The sequence below is a fragment of the Hippoglossus stenolepis genome, chromosome 11 (genome assembly GCF_022539355.2).
Source record: "Hippoglossus stenolepis isolate QCI-W04-F060 chromosome 11, HSTE1.2, whole genome shotgun sequence".
Lineage (NCBI taxonomy): Eukaryota > Metazoa > Chordata > Actinopteri > Pleuronectiformes > Pleuronectidae > Hippoglossus > Hippoglossus stenolepis.
Window position 1 is genome coordinate 16374708 of NC_061493.1, and position 24568 is coordinate 16399275.

At 39.2% G+C, this 24568-nt stretch overlaps 1 protein-coding gene across 9 annotated transcripts in view; it reads left to right on the forward strand.

Moving 5' to 3' along the window:
* The first annotated feature begins 871 nt into the window (after nt 1-871).
* Nucleotides 872-24568, forward strand: part of asic1c (acid-sensing (proton-gated) ion channel 1c) — an 89612-nt gene continuing 65915 nt past the window's right edge. For 2 of the 9 annotated variants that reach the window (XM_035171388.2, XM_047342061.1), the window contains exons 1-2: nt 4900-5328; nt 5587-6526. In XM_035171388.2, the coding sequence (XP_035027279.1) occupies nt 5972-6526 (555 nt within the window). In that variant the 5' untranslated portion in view covers nt 4900-5328; nt 5587-5971. Of the gene's footprint in view, nt 924-4894; nt 6527-24568 lie in introns of those variants that run through there. The other 7 variants (XM_035171384.2, XM_035171386.2, XM_047342062.1 and 4 more) reach the window with 7 other exon arrangements.

A 24568-nucleotide genomic window follows, 5' to 3' on the forward strand; every position in this document is an offset into this window, starting at 1 on the left:
TTTGATGGAGTTGATTTTAAAACATGCCAGGATATACTGTTTTTGACCATATATGTTGTTTTATCTTAAAGCCAATGCTTTTACCTTTAATACTCCATTAAGTTCTTCAGACTGTATTGGGCATTAACACAGTTGTATCTGCTCTGAACATGCCACTCAGGCTCTACTTTTGCGATGCTTCCACACAATAATCTTGGGATGTGTGAATTTGAGGAAGTTGCTGCAACATCAGTCTCTAGTTGGCTGTTTAGGCTGTTGAGTGGGAAGTAGATTGACAGCAGTGATAGGACCCTAACACCTGAGAGCTTGTAGCACCGGAGCTTTGCAATAACAGCTTCATCGTGAAAATATATTTTGGTTTAAAATGACGCCGGACTTGGAATTGAAAACCTCAGCTGCTAAAATGTGTTTTTATTTTTAAAACTCAGTGTGAAGAGACACATGTCTGCCATGTATCACACACAATAGAAACACAAACAACATTTTTAATGCACAACAGGGAAGAAACACACTATTTGTTTTTGCTTCACAAACTTGGCCTGTAGCACCTTACAGACCCTCTCCTGTGCATCTTGATAAGAAATGGGAAGGTTTCTGTTGATCAATGACACAGCAGTGTTACGATTTATGTGGGTAATTGGTGCCAAATCTCCATTGCCACTTCTTTGTTCAGGGTTTCAGACTTGTTCTGTCCCTCTCAATTCCGTCCCCCATAAGTGCACAGCAGATATTGAGCAATGCATTACAAATGAATAAGCCCTTATCTCAGACAACATTTATGCAAGGTCGTTTGCAGCCACTGCCACAAACAGTGAATAGCAGCCATTGGTTGAGTGTATTGTGAAGGCCATCTTCTTCTCTGTTGTCTGGCAGATTTGTGCTGTTTGGCTGTTTCATCTGTGAAGAGAAGATGGGAAAAAAAGGTGAGTGTGTGTGCACATCTGCTACCTCGATACGTCTGTGTGACAGCCACAGAAAGAGAAAAATGTTGGCTGTTCTGTTTATCACAGCCTTTTATATTGACATATTGCTTAAGGCTATGAGGTGTGTGTGTTGTTTTTTGTGTGGGGGATTTGTGGCTTGATATAGCAAAAGCTTAGCTTGATACCTGCAGTGATTACTCCGTAGCTGGCGAATACATAAGTTGTGTCATGGGCTTGTACACAAAGTTTGTGAACGTCTATGCAAACAGGCAAATACCATTGCGAACATAAAAGCTTTTTACTAAAATGTGCCTATTTGATTATTTATTTAGTCAAACATTATCATCATTTCCCCCTGTAATTCAAAGGAACTGTTAAATCTGCTTGTGCTGAACGTTGTATATTGGAAAACACTGTGGCTGGAGGCTGGGAGAGTTATAAAGAGTCAATTCAATTCAGTTTTATTTGTATTGCGCCAAATCACAACATACATTACCTCAAAGCACTCTACAGAGTAAGGTCGAGACCTCATGATATTATAGAGCCAAACCTGACAATTTCCCCCCCCCCCAATGAGGAAGCAGGCGACTGTGGAGAGAGAAAAATCCCCATTTAACAGGAAGAGACCTCCGAAGCAGACTCAGGGTGGGCGGCCATCTGCCTCTGCTGGTTGGGGTGAAAGCAGAGAAACGCAGGAGAGAGAGAAGACAGGGAGATCAGGGACAGTTGTGTAACTGTTGTGTTGAAGCACTGTCACACTAATTTTTATAATGATGATGGTAATACCAATACCTATACCTGTGGTAGGGGTAATGGTGTAACTGTATTTATAATAATGTTGAGTGAGAGTGGATCCTGCAGAATGAGGGCAGGGAGAGAAGACAGAGGATAAACGCAAGAGAAAACACAAGTAAATGCACAAGCCCTCCAGACAGATACAAGTCCTCTGCTTCACACTTGAAGTCTGATTTGTTTATCCAGTTGTGTTTCTTGTTCCATTCATGTTGGCTCTGCTCCATCCAGCGCTGTCTGCTTCTCCTCTAACTTCATGATGTATGTGCTTATAAATGTCAATTGCTTTTCTGCTGTGTTCAGTTCCTAACAGGGTAATCTGTCCTGTCTGGCTCTTTCCAAATCTGCATAACATGGACATCACAGTTGCTTAACACTATAGTTAATGCCCAAGATCATTAAGAATCACATGTAGAGAGAGAGGCAACATTAATAAATTAAAATTACTTGTCCAATCAGGTTAGATTTTGCCAAAACATCTTTGTTGACAGCAGGAATAACAGACATTTTATAAAATTTAGGATCCCAGTTAATATTTTATACATCAGCCTTTTATCAGATTAAGTAAATTCTGTCTAAACTAAACATTTCTTTGTCAAGTGTCTCAATTATAGTTTTGTGAATTAATAGATAGCACATTTCTTTGGATCTTTAATAGCTCAAGTTTAGCAAAAATATGTTAGTGCTGTATTAGGTAGGTCGTGTTTTTAAAGGAAGCAGAAACTTCTCGCTCACGTCTCAGCTGCATTAGGATAAAAAAAATCCTATACATTTTGTTGCATAACCTATATAGTTATGTGCTTTGACAAACATATCTAGCCTGAGGCTGGTCTGCCACCATGAGTAATTGCAGAATGAAGAAGAAACGGACTATTCTAAAAGCCATATGTGTTTTAGTTGTGGAATTTCTCAGAACATTAGCTTCTAGTCAAAAATCTAATTCAAAGGCCCCAAAAAGAGAGAGTGCAGTGCTTAGCAGCGCCTCAAATGTTACCCCTCCTGATTAATATTCCCTGCATTATGCTGTGCATTCTACCATCCACTTGAAAGCCAATTACTGTTGAAAAGTCCACCACTTTCATCCTGCAATCTGCAACAACAGGCATGCCAGCCAATATGAATTTGGAATTTAAGTTTCCTAATCTTTTACACAGGATGTTACCCAAATATAAAGAGCATGCACATAATTGCTGCATGAAGAGTATTTGCATTCTATTACTGTGCACGGAAATTGAATGTGAAATGCAGATTTGTACAACGGCCGTGATAGAGATCACTATAATTTATCAAGATGTGAATAAATGTTTGTTGGAATGTTTGTTTCACTGTAGACAGTTTCAGCTATTTATCACAATCTAGTTTTTATTGAGGTTTTAAATCACTGCAGTCACAGGATTTCTGGTTTTTCCTCATTGAAATAACCTTAGTTCTCATGGGGCTCTATTATGGACACTTTAAAGGTCCAACGTGTAAGATTTAGGTAAAAGGGATCTATTGGCAGAAATGGAATAAAGAGTAATCCTAGTTATGTTTTCACTAGTGTGTGATAATCTAAATTGTTGTTTTCTTTATATTTTAAATACTTTATATTGACATCAGGAGCGGGTCCTCTCTACGGAGGCTGGCTTTTTTTCTTCAGTTGTCCAAACTGGTCAAACTAAACACCTTTTGCGTTTTTATGACAACTGAAGGCTACCACAGGTTCTCTTTCATGTTTGAAAGGGGAGGGTGAGTTGAGGGTTATTCAGCAACTTCACTACTAGATGTCAATAAATTCTACACACTGAACCGTTAAGTCAGGAAAGAATCAACATCCACCACACCCCTCAAACTCGTCTAGTCTCTGGAGATGAGACATGATTGCAGCTGTCGACTTGTATACAGTGTGTTTTTCAGGTATCCTGCGCGTGTTGTTCTCAACAACCGTCTACAACATAGCCTTAAGTGTCCCTGCACATGTTATTTACAGTAACAGTAAACCATATTGACTTATGTGGCACCATTTATGACTGAAGACATTAAAACCCGGTGAAGGTCTCATATGTTAAATGGGCACAGCATCATCCATCACTGTTGTGATGTGTATTTTTTTTTTGGCACATTAAACATTATCAGTCAAGACTGTGGATACAAAGGAGCGCAGCTGAATTTAATACATTTTAAAGTATAAGAGGGGAGAGGCCAGCCTTTAAACATCTTAATTGAATCAGACATTTTGACGAGCGGTACTGGATATAGTTAACGTGTCATGATGTCATTATAGTGACTTAAGTGACTTGTTGTTGGTGGATGAAGCAAAAAAAATGGCTCTTGACGTTTTGAAATGGCAGAACCTCGGACATTTATCTGATCGACCTGTTCCAACATTCCCTTTCAGGTAAAAATATTGTTATAGGAGGATTGAAAACCACAATAGTCACATCAGGCATCATATTGCATTTCCCCCACTGGACCTCTTTTAGATTGCCTCCTGACTGTGGCAATGTTGACATTGTGTGCTTGACATTTCTCAGATGTTTATGGATAAAACATTTCTTTTGTAATTTTGCCAATTGCAAGTCTCTATAGTGTGGTGGGTAATGGTTGCTATGGTCCCTGTGCTTGGTTACTAGGACAGAATATTGATTCAATCCTCAAGGGCTGTGGTCATATCAGTCCCCCTATTGTTATGATAATAAGATGTCCCCGGGTAGCCAATGAGTGATAATCTTGTTTGGTCCGGGGAGAAATGAAAAGGTTTCTCAGAATGGTGCGGTGAACTTTTAACCCCAATAAAATCCCAAACTCCATTAGTGGTCAAGCCTTAAACTCTCTCACACACGCAGCGAATCAAATCGTAGGAACGTGTGATCACTTGGACCCACAGAACATTTTGAATATTTCACATATGTGGTCACATGAAAATGCAAAAAATACAGGTCTGAAATCAGATGGTTTATTCATGAAATATAATAATGAATTAATATAATATATATTGGCTTTCTTTAATCTCTCTAATGAAATGGTTAAAACGTGGAAATATCTGGATCTCCTTTATGTCAGCACAATAAACACGCAACCTGTGGCATTTCTTGTATGTGAGCACACAAGACGACAGAGGCTGTAGGAGCGATTAGAGAATAATAACACAGTGAAGGTGGTGTCCAGATTGAGAGACTTCGCCTGTGAGCACAGACACACAAGCAAAGCAGCCATTCAGCAGTGGGATGGATCCTGACTACTAAAGAGGAGAGAGGGAGACTGAAAGAGCGAGAGAGAGAGCAAGAAATGGGGGAGTGGTGGGAGAGAGAGAGAGGAAGCGAAAGAGAGAGTGAAAGGCTCCACACGGCAGAATATAAATCTGTATGTTAACAGGACTAAAGCTGGAGGTCTGGAAGCGGCTTTAGTGGTTATGCTAGTAGGGGGTGGACATTAACCATCAAGAGGTGGTCTTCCCCATTAACTGAGGATCTGTGCAAATAAGGAAGTGGGACCCGTGGAAGCTGCGAACGCCGGTTGTCAAGCACAGTGGTGGGTTGGTCGGAGGTCCGTGACCCTCTCATTTTCATTTCTGGAAGAAAAGAGAAGCGCAAAAGAGACACGAGACAAAAAGGAAGGTGCCAGCAAGAGACCAGTGAGCCATTTCTCTCTTTATTACCTCCATTCACAAAACCATTGCATACCATTATCACAGCGATGTAGAGGCATTCTCTCCGATTGGAGGAGGAAGGGTCCCATTGACTGCTTAGGCTTAGCACCTCTCTCAAAACGCTAGCCCTTTTCATTGCAGTCTCCCCCCTCATCTGTCGCCTCTATCCTTACGTCTGCTGTTCCCTCTGTTCTTCTCTCTTCTCTTGTCCCTTGTATTCTTGTCCCTTTTCACACCACTCAGGAATCAGGAGGCATTGCGTTTTGGTAGAAGTGGGTGTTTCTGGAGCTGTCATTGTGTTTGGTGCTGCTACAAAGGACAGCTGAGCAGAGAGTGAGAGAGACAGCTTTGGAGATAAAAAAGCCGCCTGAAAGAAAAGAGGGGGACCTAGGACTACAGGAGCCGCTGACAACCTCTGGAAGGTGAATGGTGATGAAAAGAAAACTGTTACACAGACTGACAACCATTTTAAGGTAGCTATTTATTGACACCATTACCACCTCTTTAGGGAATAAAGAAGCAGCGTGGCAAACCAACACTGCCAGTTGGATTCTGCTATTGCTGTTGCTAAGCAAAGCCACTAACCTGAAGTTCTTGGAGAGACAGTGTTGATCATCACTCTACAGCCATGAAAGGAAGCTCAGAGGAAAGCATTGAAAGCACCAGGCCTTCAAACCTGCAAGCTTTCGCTAACATGTCCACCCTACATGGCATGAGTCACATATTCGCCTATGGACACATGACATTCCGCCGGTTCCTTTGGACTCTTTCTTTCCTGGGCTCTCTGGGCTTGTTGATGCTCGTCTGCATGGATCGAGTGTCCTATTACCTGGAGTATCCTCACGTCACCAAGCTGGACGAGGTGGCTGCGACGAACCTCACCTTCCCAGCAGTTACCTTCTGTAACCTCAACGAGTTCCGCTTCTCCAAAATCACCAGGAATGACCTCTATCATGTGGGAGAGCTGCTGGCCCTCCTCAACAATAACTACCAAATAGCCAACCCACACTTGGCTGAGCCCGAGGTTCTGGCTGCCCTTAAGGATAAAGCAAACTTTCAGAACTTCAAACCCAAGCTGTTCAACATGACTGATTTCTATAACCGCACAGGTCATGACATCGGTGAAATGCTACTGCAGTGCACCTTTCGAGGGGAGGATTGCTACCCAGTGAATTTCAGCACAGTAAGTAATCCCTCTTATCTTAACATGCTGTAATTCTGCATAGTGTGTGTGTTCACATGATCTCACACTGAGATTTAATGCTGCATGTGCAATATATTTGAAACAGCAGCCTGGCTTTAATGCAGTGGATACTCTGATGAAGTCCAGTGTTAATGCTGTGGTTATTTCTGAAGTCATAGTGTTGTCAGCAGTTAGAGCAGCTGATTGTTGGTGCTGTTGCATTGTGCGCTTTAGTCCATGCTTGTGCTGTGCTGAGAGTAAGTAGTGAACAAAACTTGTGATAAGGGTAAGGTCCTGAGATAAAATGCAGCAAAGTTTATCCCCTTTTTGCCATTACTTACTTGCTCAGTGATCTGGAGCTGCTTGACTGCCAGAAAGAAGGAAATTGTGTGTGTGTGTGTGTGTGTGTGTGTGTGTGTGTGTGTGTGTGTGTGTGTGTGTGTGTGTGTGTGTGTGTGTGTGTGTGTGTGTGTGTGTGTGTGTGTGTGTGTGTGTGTGTGTGTGTGTCCTTCTATCTAGATGGAACACTGAGGTCCAATGGATAGTTTAATCATGCACACAAGTCTTTGTTTTGGCAAATCTTTCATATGCTTCTGTAACATAGGTCAAATTGAGGTTGCTAACTGATTGTAGCTTTGTCATGATGATGGTGTCACTGCACTGTCTCTTGTCGTTACTCTCACCCATTGTTTATGCTAATCTTTTAAATATCCATCATGCTCTACATTATATTGTGGAAAATTAATTTCTTACCAAACACTAGAAACAGTGTAATGTCCGTTGTGCATTTTAAAGTCTGAACAAGACTGAAAACTCTGTGTACGCACCATGTCACTATCTAACAAGCACACAGACAGTCTTCATTGACTACACAGTATATGAATGATGCCCATCAAGCTCTAAATATTGTTTTGACATGTGTCAATCGTAAATCCTATAAAGACATTTAAAATGGTTGCTAACACATAACCAATTAATTTAAACAGACACAGCATCATGAACTCACCCCCTCGGTTATTTAATGAGTTGTTTTGAAGCAATAAAATAAATTGGATAAAGCAGAAAGGTAGTTCCAGGTGACATACCCCCTTAAAGATCACAACACAACCAATTACTGCTGCTGCATTATAATGTATACTGTGTGGCTGTATATTCTTAAAACAGGGAGTATATGTAAGCCTTAACGTAAAGGATGGTGTTAGTTTGTGTTTGGACTCAAGCAGATCCTATTAGAGTAAAATTCTTAGACCTTTAAAAATTAAGTGCCACAGTTAAATTTGCACAATAATTTCATGGCTCTTGTGATAGCATTGCTCTTGTTATCAATTGATCGTAGTTTATCTGAAATGTATGTGTATCATGACTGTGCTGCAATGGGTTTTCCTGTCAGTCCTGTGCTCTTTGTTTTCATGTAGGAACCAACTTTGATTGCTTTCATTACTCTTAACCTATTTTATTGAAGTGGAATACAGACTCTAAGAGCAGCAGGCAAAGCTCTCCTCATCTCTGTTTGTGTTGTATAACATTTTATTAAAACGAGAAGGCTGCACTTTATTACGATTGGTTAATCTCGCTGTGTCTGTGTCCTATATCCCATCTCTTTAAATGGTGGAGAAACACCTAACTTACTTACCTCTCAATTGAGTCTATCCACACTGAAAAGTCGGATTTATTATCTTTGTTGTATCTTTAATAAACTCTGAAAGAAACGCCTGCAGATGAGCAGTTTTGAGTGACTGACTCTACAATATTCAGAATTAATCAAAGCTGCCCTTTGCGTTGATTAAACACTAATTTAAGGTTTACTTTTTGATCTAATTCCTTTTCAATTTGCATCAAAAGTATTGTTACATGTTTGTTTCCAAGCAGCAGTAAAGGGCAACTAGAGAAACAAATCATTCCAGGGAAGCAATTGATGTCGCATTGCTTGGTTGCATCAAACGAGCCAGCAGCAAGGAAAATGAATGAACTTAGTGATGCTGTATGTTGTTTTCTTTTGTTGGGCAAATTTGTCGGTACAGAAAAACGGTGACCTTTCACCTGACCAAGAGTTGCTGGAGTCAGAGTTGAACATTCTTGTTCTTACTCATCCGTCACTGTGTTTAGTGGTTTGGATGGAGTGGTTAAAGCAGTGCCACACCGCACAGTGTTGTGCTCCCAGTGGGCAGAAATGTGCTTGTCAGGGCTTGGACGAGTGCCAGGACGCCAAACCCATCAGGCTGAGTGTTTGGTGCTGTATCTGATAATAATCTCATACTAACAGCAAACACTGTGGCTTGCTCACTAAAAACAGTAACTGAGTTCATAACCTGCTTCAATGGGGAAAAAATCCATCTGTGCGGCTGTTTTATTAGAAATCAAGACACGTATCTAATATACCAGGTTGTATGTGGTTGACTTTATCTACCGATACGTGCTTATGTTGTTTTCCGCTCCAAACACAGAGTCGGTATTGACCGCCAGAATACTGATATTTAGAAAACTACTGAAGGAAATGTTCAATTATTCAAATTCCCCCACAGATATGTTGAGAGGATGATTTACAATGCAAAGGACTGTGGGAGTGATGAGCTTTGACCTTGAATAAATGAAGGAAGAATTCCATTAAGTCTGGGTTATGATGCAGTTGAGAAACAAAAGCATTCAGAATGTTTTGCATTGTAATGGGTGGTTGGGCAAGGGGAGAATGGCAATTTGTGTTTTCAATGCCATTAAACATTTGAATCCATTTTAATGACTTTAAGGGGCATATGTTTATTATTAGTATCATGAAAAATACTGTTTTTTTTTGTGGCCTCTGCAAGTTCAATTTTGTACCACCAGTTGAAATTTCAAATACCCTTTTCAGACATTGGCATCTTAACATCCTGTTAGTTCTTATGTCAGTATCAGCAGCCAGTTCAGTATTTATCTTTTTATAATATTCTGGACCTTAAACCAGTTGACTGATTCCTGTGCTTAAAATACTTCCACAGTGAGCTTACTCTTCAGAATAATGAAACCCATTTAACACAGTCTCTTTGATGAAGAGTCTGAAGTGAAACAAAGTTCAAGTCTTCGGTTTCTTTCCCTCCTTATTACATTGGTAATCCTGAAACCTCCACTAAAGACTTTTCTATTTAAAGACTTGTAGTAGGATGAAACAGATTTTGATTTTGACATGTTGGCACTATATCAGCAAGTAGAAAGACAGTCCCAGCAGTCCCCTTAATTTCAATCAAGCTGCACCAAATTTGAATATCCATGAACTATTTTTTGGGAAGTTGGTAAAAGCTCAATTTAGTGGGTTCTCCCCCTGACCTATAATATCCTTCCATCATGTTTTGTGGTAATCCGTCCAGTAGTTTTTGTGTAATGCTGCTAACAGACAAACAAAAGCAGATGAAAACATTACCTCCTTGGCAAAGGTAATATGTATATGGAGGCATATCCACATGAATAGATTCATTTGACTTGGTTGTTTGTATTACTTGGTGTTCCCTGTCAGAATCCTCCACACTGGGCCTCTGATAGACAGCATGATAGCCTATGACTAACACTGTATATAAATGGCACCTCGGTCAATGATAGACCACAGCAAGTGAACAAGAGGTTGATTATCATAATCTGATAGTTCAGATACAGTGCTCCATTCTTAAGTCTTGACAGGTCACACATCCCCCTGGGCTACATTTCTGTCCATTTCTTACAGAGTGTATAAAATCAGCATTCATCATCACATTTTGCTGAACCTCTGTCTAAGATGTGAGTTGTCTTTCATCTCATCATCCAGATGACAGCAGGTGCCAAGGGGATGAGACGTAGCTACAGTCGAGACGACACAGACTGACACAATAGCCGTTATCAGACATGAACTCTGGAAAATGTCCAATTTTCTATGGAAATTTCGACAGACTTTTCCTGTTGGGTCTGGACAATGTGCCGACTTATCCTTTCATATATTCAGAATGCAGCAAGAGATTGTCTGGGTTAGATTCAAAACAACAATTTTCAAGATTATTCAGGTGAGGGGTGGCGTCTGTGGAAATCACAGGTTTTAGTTTAAAACACATCAACACCATCATTTGACCTTATCTCCAATCTCTCTCGAATCTTGTTGTCTCTAAATTGACATCTTCTTCTTCGGTGTTAATGTGCAACACCCTTTTCATCCTGAGATATTCATATTCTTTTTTGCCTTTTTGCGTCGCTTGTGGTGAATTTTTCAGTCCTAATCCTGTTGTAGTCTCACATGGGCTCACTTGGACATTCTCAGACGTTTTCACTAGGGGGCTTGCATGAAAACCTACAGAGAATGTCCACATCAGCTGAATCTGACATTTGCGTTATAACATACAGCCCCTCATGATAATATAAGGAGATTATCTGGAGTTCGGTACGTGTCTGAAAGCCGCTTGTGTAACACGCTGAATCTGAACTTTGGAGACTCTGAAGGAACTGATGCTGGACGATATATTTCTGAGGCCATGATATTGTTGGCTCGTCACAGCTACTGTATGTCAGCAGTGTTTGTATATGTTGGCTGATTTGCAATAGAGTGCATAGTGCAGTAAAACATGCTTCAGGTAATTTTATGACTCATAATTTTATTGTTTGTCAAGCAGGTCCATTTGTTTACAACACTGCAGCAACTGAGTTGGCGGAGTAAAATATCACAGTGCAGCAGATGGTGATGCAGATTCTTTTTAATAATAGGTATAATGATCAACTGCAACACAGCCTGTAAAAAAAGGATTGTGTTAGTTGATAAATATCAAACTGTCTCACCGAGGACATGTTGACTTTATTAGAGATTTAAATAATAACTGCACATGTGCATATTTGCACCAAAGTATATAAAGTAGTTTCCTTTATAAAATTGATGTATTAACATTTTTTAATAATTATAATTTCAATCTTAAATTTCATACTAGTTTTTAATTCAATTTTAAGAGTATGCTTCATTGCATTTCTAGACACATTGATTCTGTATGAAACAGACATCATTAGCATTCACTAGCAGTTGTGCGACTGGCTATTTCACTATTTGATTAAATGCTGCAATATCAAGATAAAAATGTTATATCAGTCAATATCAATAATCATCATTATAAATATCACATTATTATTTATTTTAGGTTTAAAGAGCAGAGAATAACAAAGACTTAATAAAAAGCAAAACATTTAAAAAATCTTTGGCAGAGGAATTTCCTTACTGTGCTTGCACAATGCATAAGCATTATATTGGTATGTTTATGACTTATGTTACATTGGTATCGATGAAAATTACATTGTGATAATTATTGATCCTGTTTTATCCCCCAGCCGCTCACTTTGAACTGCATAGTGGGGTGATTTTGATTTGATGTATGTTCATATACTGTGTGCATTACCTCTGTCATTACTTATTGTCATAAGACCCATCATATTATTTTTGTAGTCTGTAGCTTTTTCCTAAAAAATCTTCATCATTCATTGTTGTTAGGACCTTTTTTTTAAACCTTAATATTGGTGTTGGCTGCCAAAATCCAGCATAGGTCACGGTCTTACTGATTCACAAGCTCAGACTTCTGTTTTCATATCTTCTTACCACATTGGGAGACACACAGATGTTCTGTATGAGTGGATTAATCAAGATTACCTTTACCCCTGACACTGGAGTCTTGTGAACACTTACATCATAATTTCAGAGAGCATCTAAAAACACTTCACAAAGCTAATTACCATGAAATTTAGCAGTGTTAAAACACCAAATCCACAGACGGCTCCAACAGCTACTGTGCGAACCTATTGTTAAGTGTATTCGTAGGCTGTGGAACAATAAAACCTGTTCCCACTACCAAGTAGAGTCTTTTAATCTGCATCATTAAGCTGATCGGTTTGAGTTTAAATAATAAGTTTATATATCCACACTGTGCCACTCAACAACAGCAATTGATATGTGAACATTGTAGTGGGGAGCAACATTGGGAACTGTCAGGGACGAAGAAAATAAGATGCTCCACTGAATAATGTTACATGAGTTTTTCTAGAGGTGATAAGTTGTGAGAAGAATGTAGCAGACGTACTCTGTATAAACTTAGGAGCAGAGGGAGATGGGGAAAACAGGGAGCATGGGCAGCAAGATAAATGTATACTACAAATACAGCTCGGGTGCAATACATTTTTGTAATGACCAGTCTCAGGGGGTGCACACACGCAAATGTATTAGGAGCCATTTCTTAAATAGGAAATGTCAGCACCAATTAAATATATTCGGTAAAACGTGGTCATCATAGAGATCCTTTTGGTCAGATATTCATATATTGTTTGATGAGCCTTCTGTATAAGTCTTTACTCTCGTTTTGCTTCAATTTCCATTACTATCTTTCCTCTAGTGAAGCCATGCGAAACCAGCTAGCCCCTTACCGGTGGTCTCATCACGTTCCGATGGGGAGTCACTGTACTGTACCATCCAATCTGCCCCCAGGCCCAGTAGCACTGCTCAGAGGACGTATTCTAATCTCTTATCTTGAAAATGCATTAATGGCTGAAGCTCTTGGCAAGTGACCACCACCACCATGTGCTACTGGGGAAATGATTGCAATAGTTTAGACAGCTTTGGACAATGTTGGCAAGATAAACAGAAAAATAGTGTTTAAGCTTTTTTCAATAGGTCATTAGCCTATACCATATATGCAAATATGTTTTCTTTTTACTTTATCAGGGTTTTCACTTCACCTACAGGGAATGTGTCTTTGTAATGTGGCACAACAATAGGCAAGTTAAAATAGAGCTACAGCGAGGGGAGATCAGGATACCTAGAAACAGTCATAAATACAGAATATTTCATGAATAAAAATGCAGGCTATAATAAAAATGTAACTGGCACGCTGCCGCCAGTGAGCAAGACTTAGACGGCAACGCAAGATTGACAAGGATAAATCAGGCCTTCCTGGTTGTAAAGACAGTGATCGACAGGAAGAATACATTCCAGATAAGGGAGACACCCCAGCAGTATTAGCATCAGATGAGAGAGAGACCACAGTGCACCCCACAGCCTCACTGTCAGGTGACAGAGAGCCCAGAGTGCTCCCTGCAGTATTAGCATCAAGAAGAGCCTGGTGTGACCCAGACAGCTTCCACTGTTTGAATGTACTCAATGCAATGATCTCCATAATGTTACCAATGTTACAGTAGTGTCGTACATTTGAAATGATACGTATATGCATTATAAATTAAAAAAAAAAAGCCTGCTCTTTGCTGCAGGAAAGGGGCCCACTCTGTTATTTTTGCTTTCTGCGTCATGCATGTTAGTCGGCAGCTGCTCGCAGGATTTTTAAATTGAAACAGGGGAAACATAGCTGAGGCCCATTACTTAGAGCATGACAAAGATGTATAGAGAGAGATCTCTGCTTGTGTGGTAAACAATGGCATGAGCCTGTTTTTCTCTGCCATAGTTTCTTTTCCATGCATCAAACCTGATCTAAAAATAAATGCATGATACCTTGGAAAAAGAAAGGATCTAAGTGAAGAAAAGATGCCATTATATTTGAGGCATGGAGTTCATTAATGTTCAGCTTGAACACAGGCAGGAGTGTAGCTGCGCTTTATATATTGTATGTACCCACCACTGTGAAGGGTGATTTTTGTGTTTCAAATCCAGAGATTTATATGATTTTTCCTCTTGTAGAGAAAGGCTGCAACCAATCATGTTGGATTTTTTTGTATAACTAACCTAAGACATTCATTGATTTTAGCATTTAAGACAGTATCTCCTTCCAAGCTGAGGCAAAAGTACGTTCTTCAGGATGAAGTCAAAGACCAATGTCCATTCTTGTGCTATCGATCCATCAATTTCAATCTTTGTACAAGGTTATCACATAAATATATAACACTGCTAGCAGGCTAATCATCCAAGGCCACAAAATTAACCAGAGACTGTACCCATTTACCACGACACCACTACAATACAGACTACAGGTGAAACTAGACTCACATTCAGTAGAGTGCATACCTCACTTCAGAAGTTTTTGCATTATCCTGCTAAAACCCAACCCAACAAACAAACGTCAAAAACAAAAACTTCCTCGGCAGAGGTAATAGTTCAGGGAAATTTGTGACTGCAGCCTGAAGCACTTTGAAAGTAAAACATCAGTGTAATACAACAGAGTAGAGAAGAAATTAAAGGGCATGAGTGTAAATATTTCAGGCTTCGTTATTTTATTAATAATTATTTTGTGATCTAGGCTTATCAAGCTTGCTGGTTAGAAATATTAAGTTTGGTTTAGCATCTCCCAATCACTTTAATATTTATATCTGATAAACATAAATCTACATTATTAAACAACGTTGCAGAGACTGATAGTTCATATGAACATGACACTTTCTGTCTCATAACCCAGCAGTATTTCTTTTGCATGATTTCACATATTTGACTGAGTTAAGGTTCAATTTGCGGAAAGCTGAAACTGTTCAACTTGACTTCAGCCTTTGTCATTTTCCCTCAACCTAAAGTGACTCCTCTCGTCTACATTCCAGTCAGTGCGTCTCCAATGGGCCTAATCTCTGCCTGAGATTGCCTTACGTCACCACTCACATTTATAATCAGCAGATAACAACATTAGTCATTACAGCTGACTGCTGCCGCAGCCAAATGGTGAGGTCTCCTGGTTTATCCTTAAAGGATCCCTATAGGGACCGCTGCTGCCTTGCAGTAATCAAAAGTTAGTTTGCAAAAAGCAATTCCTGACGGGATTTATAATGTGTGTGATGAGGATCAGCTACTGCATTATAGTTTTGTGTTTATTATAATGATCATGAAAGGAAAGTTCTGTTCTGATTATTATGATTCAGACCTTGGTCAGAAATAGAGGTCTGTATTAGACAATCAACATTGCACAAATTATCACAGCAGGGGTAACTACAGCAATAGCAGCACTCTCACCATTCATAAAAACTCAAACTCATATTCGTAGCAGAGTGGATCAGGAGAAAACCAATGATGCACAGATACACAGATAAAAGGCATTTGTGGGAATGCCCAGAGCTAGTTTCAACCAGTCAATACATTTTTTATTGATTTGAATTTGGCACCAAGTAGCTGATGGAAATCGGACCCTCTGTGTATTTTGTATTGTGTATTCTTCCATTCTTCAAAAAGTCACCATTTATCTCCATTAAATCACTGGAAACGGCACAATAAGTATCTCACTGGTTCATTATCTGGAATGCGGGTCCAAGGACAGAGGGTGTTGCATGAGGTACAGACTGTAAATCTCTGAGGGGAATTTGTGATCTGTCATTACTGCTTTTTGTAAAGAAAATTCCCTTGATGTTGCTGACAGGGGTTGTGTCTTGAGGAAGACCCTGGGAGGTCAGAACTGCTTCATGCTTTAAAGCATTAATTCAGACTAATACAACATTTCTTTTTGCTCTGCCCATTCTGTGAGTTCAAACAGAATGTGAACTGAATATTAGTGGTGGCAGGATTGCTACAGATTCAGTACAAACATGATCAGTGGAGAATTCATTGAACTGATGGGAAGACTCTAATGTGGGAGTGGACAACGTTTCAGCTGAGTGATTAATTCATAAAACCCCTTGTCCCAAGGCTTAAATTATTTTAAACTGAAAACCTCATACTGGAAGAAAAGGCCAACCTAGTTTGATTTATGTTCTTGACTTGCAAGTATAGAAAAATAAACACAAGAATATGTTGCTTTTATAAAACAAGTACCTCTATATTTTTTTGGGTGTTGCTTGGACACAATAAGCATTTTACCTTCTGTTTGCATGAGCGCTTTTTCCATTAAAGTACAGCAGCACAACGAGGAAGCCCAAATGAATATGTCTCTGAATAAATGGATTCTGCCCTCCTGCATGTTCAGAATGTTTATTAATTTCCACTAAATCTGCCCCAGAGCTTGAAAACAGGCGACTCCTTTAGTCCCTTACATTTTAGTCCATCGAGCCACTAATCGCACAGACAGAGTTGGGCTGGAAAATAATTTCACTTGTCATTACCTTGATTGTGACCTGCGTCGCACCATCAAAAATAGGACTGCGGTGCTTAACTCATTTGCATTCACGCGCCACAGTGGTTCATTTATCTTCACCAAGACTTGATTAATTTATATGACGGCCAAATTGTCAACATGTCCCTCTGTGTTGTAAAAGCCCTGTTTACGACAGAAGGTAACACTGCTCTGGTTTGGTTAAAATCTTTCCACTGACACAAGTGTTGAAGTAATAATAAACAGAGAATTAGGATAAGTAGATTATTTATATTATTTATTATTAGTAATAGAGATATTAAATGTTTTTTTCTTCTTCTAATAATGATGAAAAAATTCTAAAGTGGCTTTTGCTTTGATATATTGATGATATGAGATAGCTTGCAGTTTTGAATTACTGTTCTTAATGAAATTAACCTTGAAGTGATTGGTATGTGGCTCTGAGCTTTCCTCTGGCTCATTTTTTCTTCATTATACCCACTTAGTTTGCTGTCGGTGCATAATGTGGTCTCTCGTGATTTTTCCATTCCATTTGTCCTGCAATAACCATGGTCAATACTATTATGATTCAAAATCCTTTAATTTGTGGTTCATGCTAAATCCTGAATATCCCTTTTACTTCACACATGGGCTTCATTTGAATAGCAGCATTATATCCCTTTATTCTTATTCTACATTGCACAGTGTTACATTTTGAATGGCGTCATCTGGGCTCCTTTTCACAATGTCAGCTGAAATATGTCGAGTGATGCACAGAAGGTCTATGGCCCTGAAACACTTGTGAAAATCCAATCTTACATTGCAATGGCACAAATAGGCCTTGAAACATGTTTATTTCTACACACTGTTATTGTCTGCGGTTGCAGTATATGGTGCAGTTACAGACACAAAGCTGTTAGATGATATGATAGCCTGCAGTCAGTGGCCAGACAAAAGGTCACACCTCTGCCACGAGAGAAACAAACCACCTCACCCTTCTCTCCTTCTGTGTTTGTAACCCTCTGAGCTCCATTTGATTTTTTTTCATTTGAACACTGATGCAGGGAGAGATTTTAGTCAAATGTTTGACCTGTATTTATTTATTTTAACCTGATTTATAAATGGAATGGTCCTTGCTCTTTTCCAGGAATACAGTATGTACGATCACAGCTTCAAGTGTGCATTATTTAACATTTCAGAATTTGAGTTCACCTGTTGATTTTTAGTGGTTAGTGTCATTGCTATTTTCTTAAACCCAGAGCTGAAAATACAGATTATTTGCATTATCGGCCAATCTGGAGATTAATCAATCACGTATTTGTCATATAAAAAATCATCACAATTTCCCAAAGCTCACGTTGACATACTCATTTTGCTTATTTGGTCCCATCAGCCTTTCAAAACTCAAAGGTATTAATTTTTATGTCATCGAAGACAAAAGAAACCTGGAAATAGTCACATTTGATTAGCTGTAATTTTTTCAGCTGAAAAGAAATTAGTTCAGAGATGAAGGAAGAAAAGAAAATTAAATCTTCACTTTGACATCATTGAACAAGTTTTAAGTTTTAATAATGCAGATGGAAAGGAGAGATGCGCTAACGATTATTTGAAAATTAAAATAACTCTAAAGTACCTCTTTCCCAGTTGATCCATTTTCAACAATCCATCACCTGCAAATGCAATGAATTTTCTATTTGAGTCAGTGGGCCTTGCTGATAACATTTTATCTTGGATTCATTCTTACTTAATTGATTGCAGTTTTTGTCAGGTTATGTGCTTATGTATCACAGACCCATGGTATTGAATATGGCATTCCTCAAGGAAGCGTTGGAAACATTATTAACCATCGGGCCAACTACTCTTTGTATGCTAATGTCACACAACGATTTACCTCTGATTCCCCAAAAGACCCCAGTCCAAACCAAAAGCAGCCAGGGAAAATCTACACTCTATATACTTGGACTTGATCTTAGCAAACAAGTTAAACTCAATGTCAGAACTTTTTTTCAATTCATAAACAAATCCTTAAATACTCATTCACACTTTTATCATTAGCTAATACGACTATTATAATTCCTTTTAACAGGATAACTTGTAAAAATTATTAGAAAACTAGAGTTAGGTTCAAATGCTGCAGCCAAAGTCTTAACTAAAACATAGAAATTGAATCACATTACCACATTGCACTGGCCACCTGTATCATTCAGAACTAATTTTGAAGTCCTTTTACTTGTCTATAAAGGTTTAACTGGCTTTTCTCCTGCCTACATTAGAGGTTTTATTTCATTTAATGTTAGAGCCACATCACTGAGGTCCTCCATTGTTTTTCTTTTAAATGTCCCTTGTGTGGCCTAAACAGTGGAACACGCAGAGACTTGATATTTGACAAGCTCTTTTGTTTTTTTCAAAAGGAAAATGAATCATCATCAGTCTGGCTTTGGAGTAATGTTGATTTAGAGTAATTATGGAATAATATTATAGCTTTTGCTTAAGATTTTTACTATCAATGACTTTCTTTTATTAGTTTCTGTTTTTCAACCCTACTACATGAAGCTTTTTGACTTATATTATGACTCAACTGAAGTTGTTGCTGATTTATCTTCTGTCATGTTGCCGATAAATCGACAAATTATTTCAGTGCCAAAAAGATATTGACTAAACATGAAAGCAAATACAAACTGTGAATAATTATTATTACAGCTTTCAGCAGTGTCTTTGTGAAATGTATTATCTCCTGATTCAACCCTTCCCCCTGCGTGTTTTAATCTCTCCCCATCCTGGTAACTCTAATATTTCAAAGGATGTAGCCATGGGGAAAGTTGTTGCATTGACTAGGAAGTACAGTGTCTGGCCTTTGAAAATTCATTAGATCATAATTATTTTTGTCTTCCTTTATTGGATCCAGCAAAGGTCTTATTACACACCAGTTAAACAACTGATTTTCCACATCGAATAGACCATCATGCTGCATCTGCTGCAGTGCATTAAACTATTTGAACGATTGAGTATCGGAAGTTTAGTAACAGATTATGTCTGAGTTTTCATAAGATATATTAGCAATAAATTAAAAACTGTTACATTCATATTTCCCATGCTCTCTGCAATGATATAAGTGGCCTCAAAACCTAAAATTACTCATCAAATCATTGTTTAACCACAGATGATAACCTGCATTTGTTAAACCTTATTTCTCTGACCATTATGCTAAACCTGTTTTCTCTATTTAAATCTAGCCCCTTGCTACCACGGGCCAGTCTGTTGCCATGGCAGTTGTCTGTGAGGCATGCTCCTATGCTGTTATCACGAATTGCATTACTCTATGTTCAGCACAATTACCCGACTCATCTAACCAGCTTTTAAGGTGCAGCAGCACTGCTCCTGTGGTTCACGTCCACCCAGTATCTCATGTTTTCTTTCCCCCTGTGTTTGCTCTCGAGAGCCGCTCTGTGCAGAGGACGCATCATTTGACTATGGTGACAGCAAAATGACATCTCATTTCCATGCCGATCAATGTATTGGATCAGTAAACATAACGACATACTAAAGGAGACACTCCTCACCTAAGATAATCGATATGTGAGGAAAGTTAATTAGTTTTGGCTTAGATATTTAAAGAGAATCATAAAAGTGCAGAGTCTTAAAGGGTAATTTCACTCAAATTATATGTTTCAGTAATATTTATACAATATTCAAGTATTACATGTATACATTTTTTTTATCCTACTATATAGCATTAATAAATTTCACTTTTGGAAATAAACTTGTCTTACTTAAACTCTCTTAATGATGGGGAAGACAACAATTCCCATGATCCCACGCTGCTTCACGTCATCAGACTATAGGTCTTTTGTTATTGATTTGATTTAGAGACCCCTAGGGGCAGAAGTTGCATATTATATGTATTTAAGTGGCACATCCTTTGTTTTGCCCAACTAGACACTGAAGTTGTTTGCACTGGATGAAGTTATATGCAGGGCTGTCACTTTTACCTGGATCCTGAAAGGATGAGAAAACCTGCTTAGAGAGGGTAAATGTGTTTAGGTTAGTATCCAGTATAGTTGCTCTGTAGAATTATGTCTTCTTGCACAAATGATTTTTCTCTTGCACGTTTTGTGTAGAACTTTTCAAGGGGTTACATTTATACTTCGCCACATTCAATTATGTGTTTTTACTTTTTTGAAGAAGTGACAGCCCCAGTCTGTAATTTATCACCGCTTGAGGTAACAACATAGGTTGTTGCTAAAGTTTCCTGTGTCCACTTGTTTGTTGATAGATCCAAATCATGACAGATGTAAGTTTCACCTTATTAGCCTTTCCTTTGTGGTTTGAAAGAGATGCTTGGTATTACTATACACCCTCCTGAGACTCATTATGTCTGTGGGACTGGAGGATACAAAATAATGGTTTCACTGGGGACAGGATTCTCACCAGATCCACATCTTTGGGAATGTAAAGCTTCCTTCTCTGTGTGAGTGTGTGCTTGTTTGTTGTGTTGTGTTAAGGTGCGGTTGCAGTGTGGACCCTGAAGTTGAAAGTGTGTGTTTTTATGTATGGTCACCCCCTTCACAAATTGCCAAAGCGACTGTCGTCATGGTTATCAAATGTGACTCAGGCTGGTTTTACAGTTTGGTGTAACGCTACTTTACAATGACTTTTTGAAGTCGACATGCCACCTGTGGATTTTAATGGAGGGCAGTTGAATCGGACATTGTGTTCGAACAGAGCACAGCCAGACATGCACTGTAGGTGTTGTGAATGTGCTCACTCAGTTTGCACTCCTGAGTCAGGCACTATCTGTATCACCAAACCATCGCCAATCTAAAGATGTGCTGTGGTTTTCAACAATAAATGAGGGCCATAACTTACACTAAGTGAGCTGGAGGGGTTATAGGGAGGACAAAGACAGAAACCACAAACCTGCAAGAGATAGTGGAAAACAATCACGCAGTTTGCACAGCACTGTATTGTTATCTGTACTGTAATTGTAATGACCTTACCTGAGTTGTGTTGTTCTGATTCCGGCGAGCAGGAGTGGTGACTCATCTCGTTTGCATTTTCTGTAACTTTGCTTATCTCAAAGTGTCTCAATTCCACAGCAGAGTTCATACCTTCCTCTCTCCCGCCTCTGCCTCTGCGGATTAGTAAACCTTTGCTGCTGCTGATTCATACTTTGTCCAACACAACACAATCCACAGCTCATTTGATCAGACATTTTTTTATAGAGTATAATGTCATATTAAATGACACATATATACCTGTATTGCGTTTTCTTTGTCTACTGGAAAGATCTGTGTGCGTTCTCTGTGTTTGTTTAACCTGTTGTGTCAGTATCTGCTCAAATTTACCCCAGTTGTAAATTCCTATGATTTGAATTGCATTGTTTTGAAAAGTCTTTTCATAAGAGCTGTGATTATTTAGGTGCCTCAGAATACAGTAATTACTGAGATAACATAGCACTGCACTTAGAATGGCCTCTTTGCATTTTACAAATGCAGCCGTCAGATAATTTATGTACCCGAGAAAGCCAAAGGAATCTCTGTTTCTCTCTCGCTCTGTCCTCATCTCTGCCTCATCCCCTTTTTTGTTTCATCTCCATCTTCCTCTCCGTCTCTGCCTCCCTCTCATATCTCCTGATATTAGGAGTCTATTAAAAAAAGCTCCTTTGGTAGATAAACTAGCATTCTCTAATGGCTGGTTTTAGACGACATGTTCCCCTGATGTAGTCTCTTGATGATGCCACGATTGTTGAGATTCTTTTGAATTCACGTTTTTTTCTGTTTTATGCTGCGAAACTGTGAAGTTCAGTCAGGAGCATGTTACGCTGCTGTTGCATTGATGTTAGTGTCTCCATATGTCAATGTTGCACCGCTCTCCAGAGCCAGAGGAGATGGGTTTCTCTTCCGTGGGTCGTGGGAAGGCTCTCTGCAGACAAGTCAATGTCTCACTCACTCTGCTTAGTCAGGCCTAACACGCTGGAGGCAGATCACTCTCCGCCTGCATATAAATTAAAGCAGATAGCCTTGTCCATGCTTTATTATCTGCTGTGCTGCTGAGCGCTGTTTCAAACTTCGCACTGAGAGGTGGTGCTTGTTTCACGGAGGCTAATGACGAGAGCATCGACCTTATTCACATGCTTTAAGCTGCGGATGAGTAACGACCACCGTCATGAATTTAAGGGAAGCGCAAATGAATAATCAGTGATTCTTTGCTGTTCTTTTTTTGTAACATCTGCGAAGCAAAACCTTTGTTTACAATCGCGACTTAAGGAACTGCACATGTGTGTCACATTTTGAAAAGATTGAGCAAATTGTGACTCACTGTCCTCTTACCAAAGGCTTTTGCTTTCAACAGATATTTTTTTGGGGTCTTTGCTTTACCCATTACATGATCGCTGGCTTAGTCATTTAGTAATTAGCACTCCTAGCATCCTGTGTACAGTGTGGCCCACATGTATTTGGATGGTGACACATTTTCACTTGTGTTTTTCTGTACTCCTGCATATTGGATTGGGGATAAAAACAATATGAGGTTACAGTGCTGACTGCATCTTTAAGGGCGGAGGGTATCTATCTTAATATTGTGTGAACAGTGAGAACTAGTAGACCTTTTCATACACACTACCATGATTTTAGGGTCATGAAGTCAGTTTCAGTAATCTTACCAAGAGTGAGTCTTCAGAGAGATGTCTAAATTCATCTGGTTCACACTATTGTTGTGTACAACAGATGAACACTTGACACTATTGTGATGAATTCTGGGAAAATACTTTTTTTCTTAAACCAAAAAACATGACTGACAAAGGAACTGCATCAAACCATTTCACTCTCTTTCACTCCAGCATAAAATGTTTGCCTCCTGGCACAATTCAGTTACGAGGACGTTTTACTGGGAACACAAACTTGTACCTTTAGCCGAGCTGAGATGCTGTGGCGTCTTAATCTGCCACGGCTCAGTACCTCTGCTAACTCATCAGTCAGGGTCACAGTAGTTTACTTGTACAAAACAAAAGACTGATGATGTCCTCACTGCTGTATATTTCTAACCTCTTACTGTGGCCTGTGAAAACTCATTGCTTTGAGGCATCATTGCTTTGTGAAACTGTTTCTATATTTCACAGCGAGCACCAACAGGTTTATTTTTCAAGTGTAAAATGCCCTGCTTAGTTTGGTCATAAAAAAAGAGATCCATACAGTACAACAAAAAATTGTCACCTTCGGAATAGACTTTCTTGCGTTCGTCCAAATCGTTCTTGTGCGTTTCTTTAAAATTCTCAGCAGTACGTAGTTTGGAAGTGTTCTGTAACCTCTGCATGTCCTGCAACAGCAACGTCTTATCTGCTCCATGCATTTCTTGGGTCTGTGTTTGGGTTCGCTAATCTAAATTGCTGGTGGAGAAGCTAATGCAAGGGTTTAAGATGCAGAGTAGAAAATCAGCCGTGGCTCTTTCATTATCCTGATGAACTCATTATGGCTCTGATAATTGTCCTCTGTTGAGACAACAGATTGGAAGTCTTTGGCAAGTCATATGTCACTTTCTACATTTCAGTATGTGCTAATTTATGAAACATTTTAATATTCTGCAACTGCATGGCTACCGTTTTTGCCACAGTGATTATTATTTTAATTTCCAAGCAATCTAATTGGCATTTTGTCACTGGAGATGCTGTTGTGATTACAGTTTCATTAAGGCTGGTCTCATCTGTAAGATCGTCCTCCCTTCTCTCACACATTACAACAGAAAAGAATGAATTCATTGATTAGGTAGTTGAACCAGAGAGATGGAACATGTGACAAGCTTAGCTGGATCCATGGGAATCTCGCCACATGAAGTTTTGGGAACAACAGTTGTGCCAGTGATTCGGATCAGATTGGAGATTTTCAGGACATACCACACATGGAAGGGTTAAGAGTGCTCCATGCTGGTTTGGAAAGATTCTGTCTGCTGAATAAATCCTCAAAGGAAGCAAACAGAATGTCCTCTAGCATTGAAATCACTGTCAGGAATAGAAAATGAGTTGCAGGCCGGTAGTGCATGGATACAGCTTGTTATGCACTATTATTGGCATGCATTTCTTTTGAGACCTATTCTA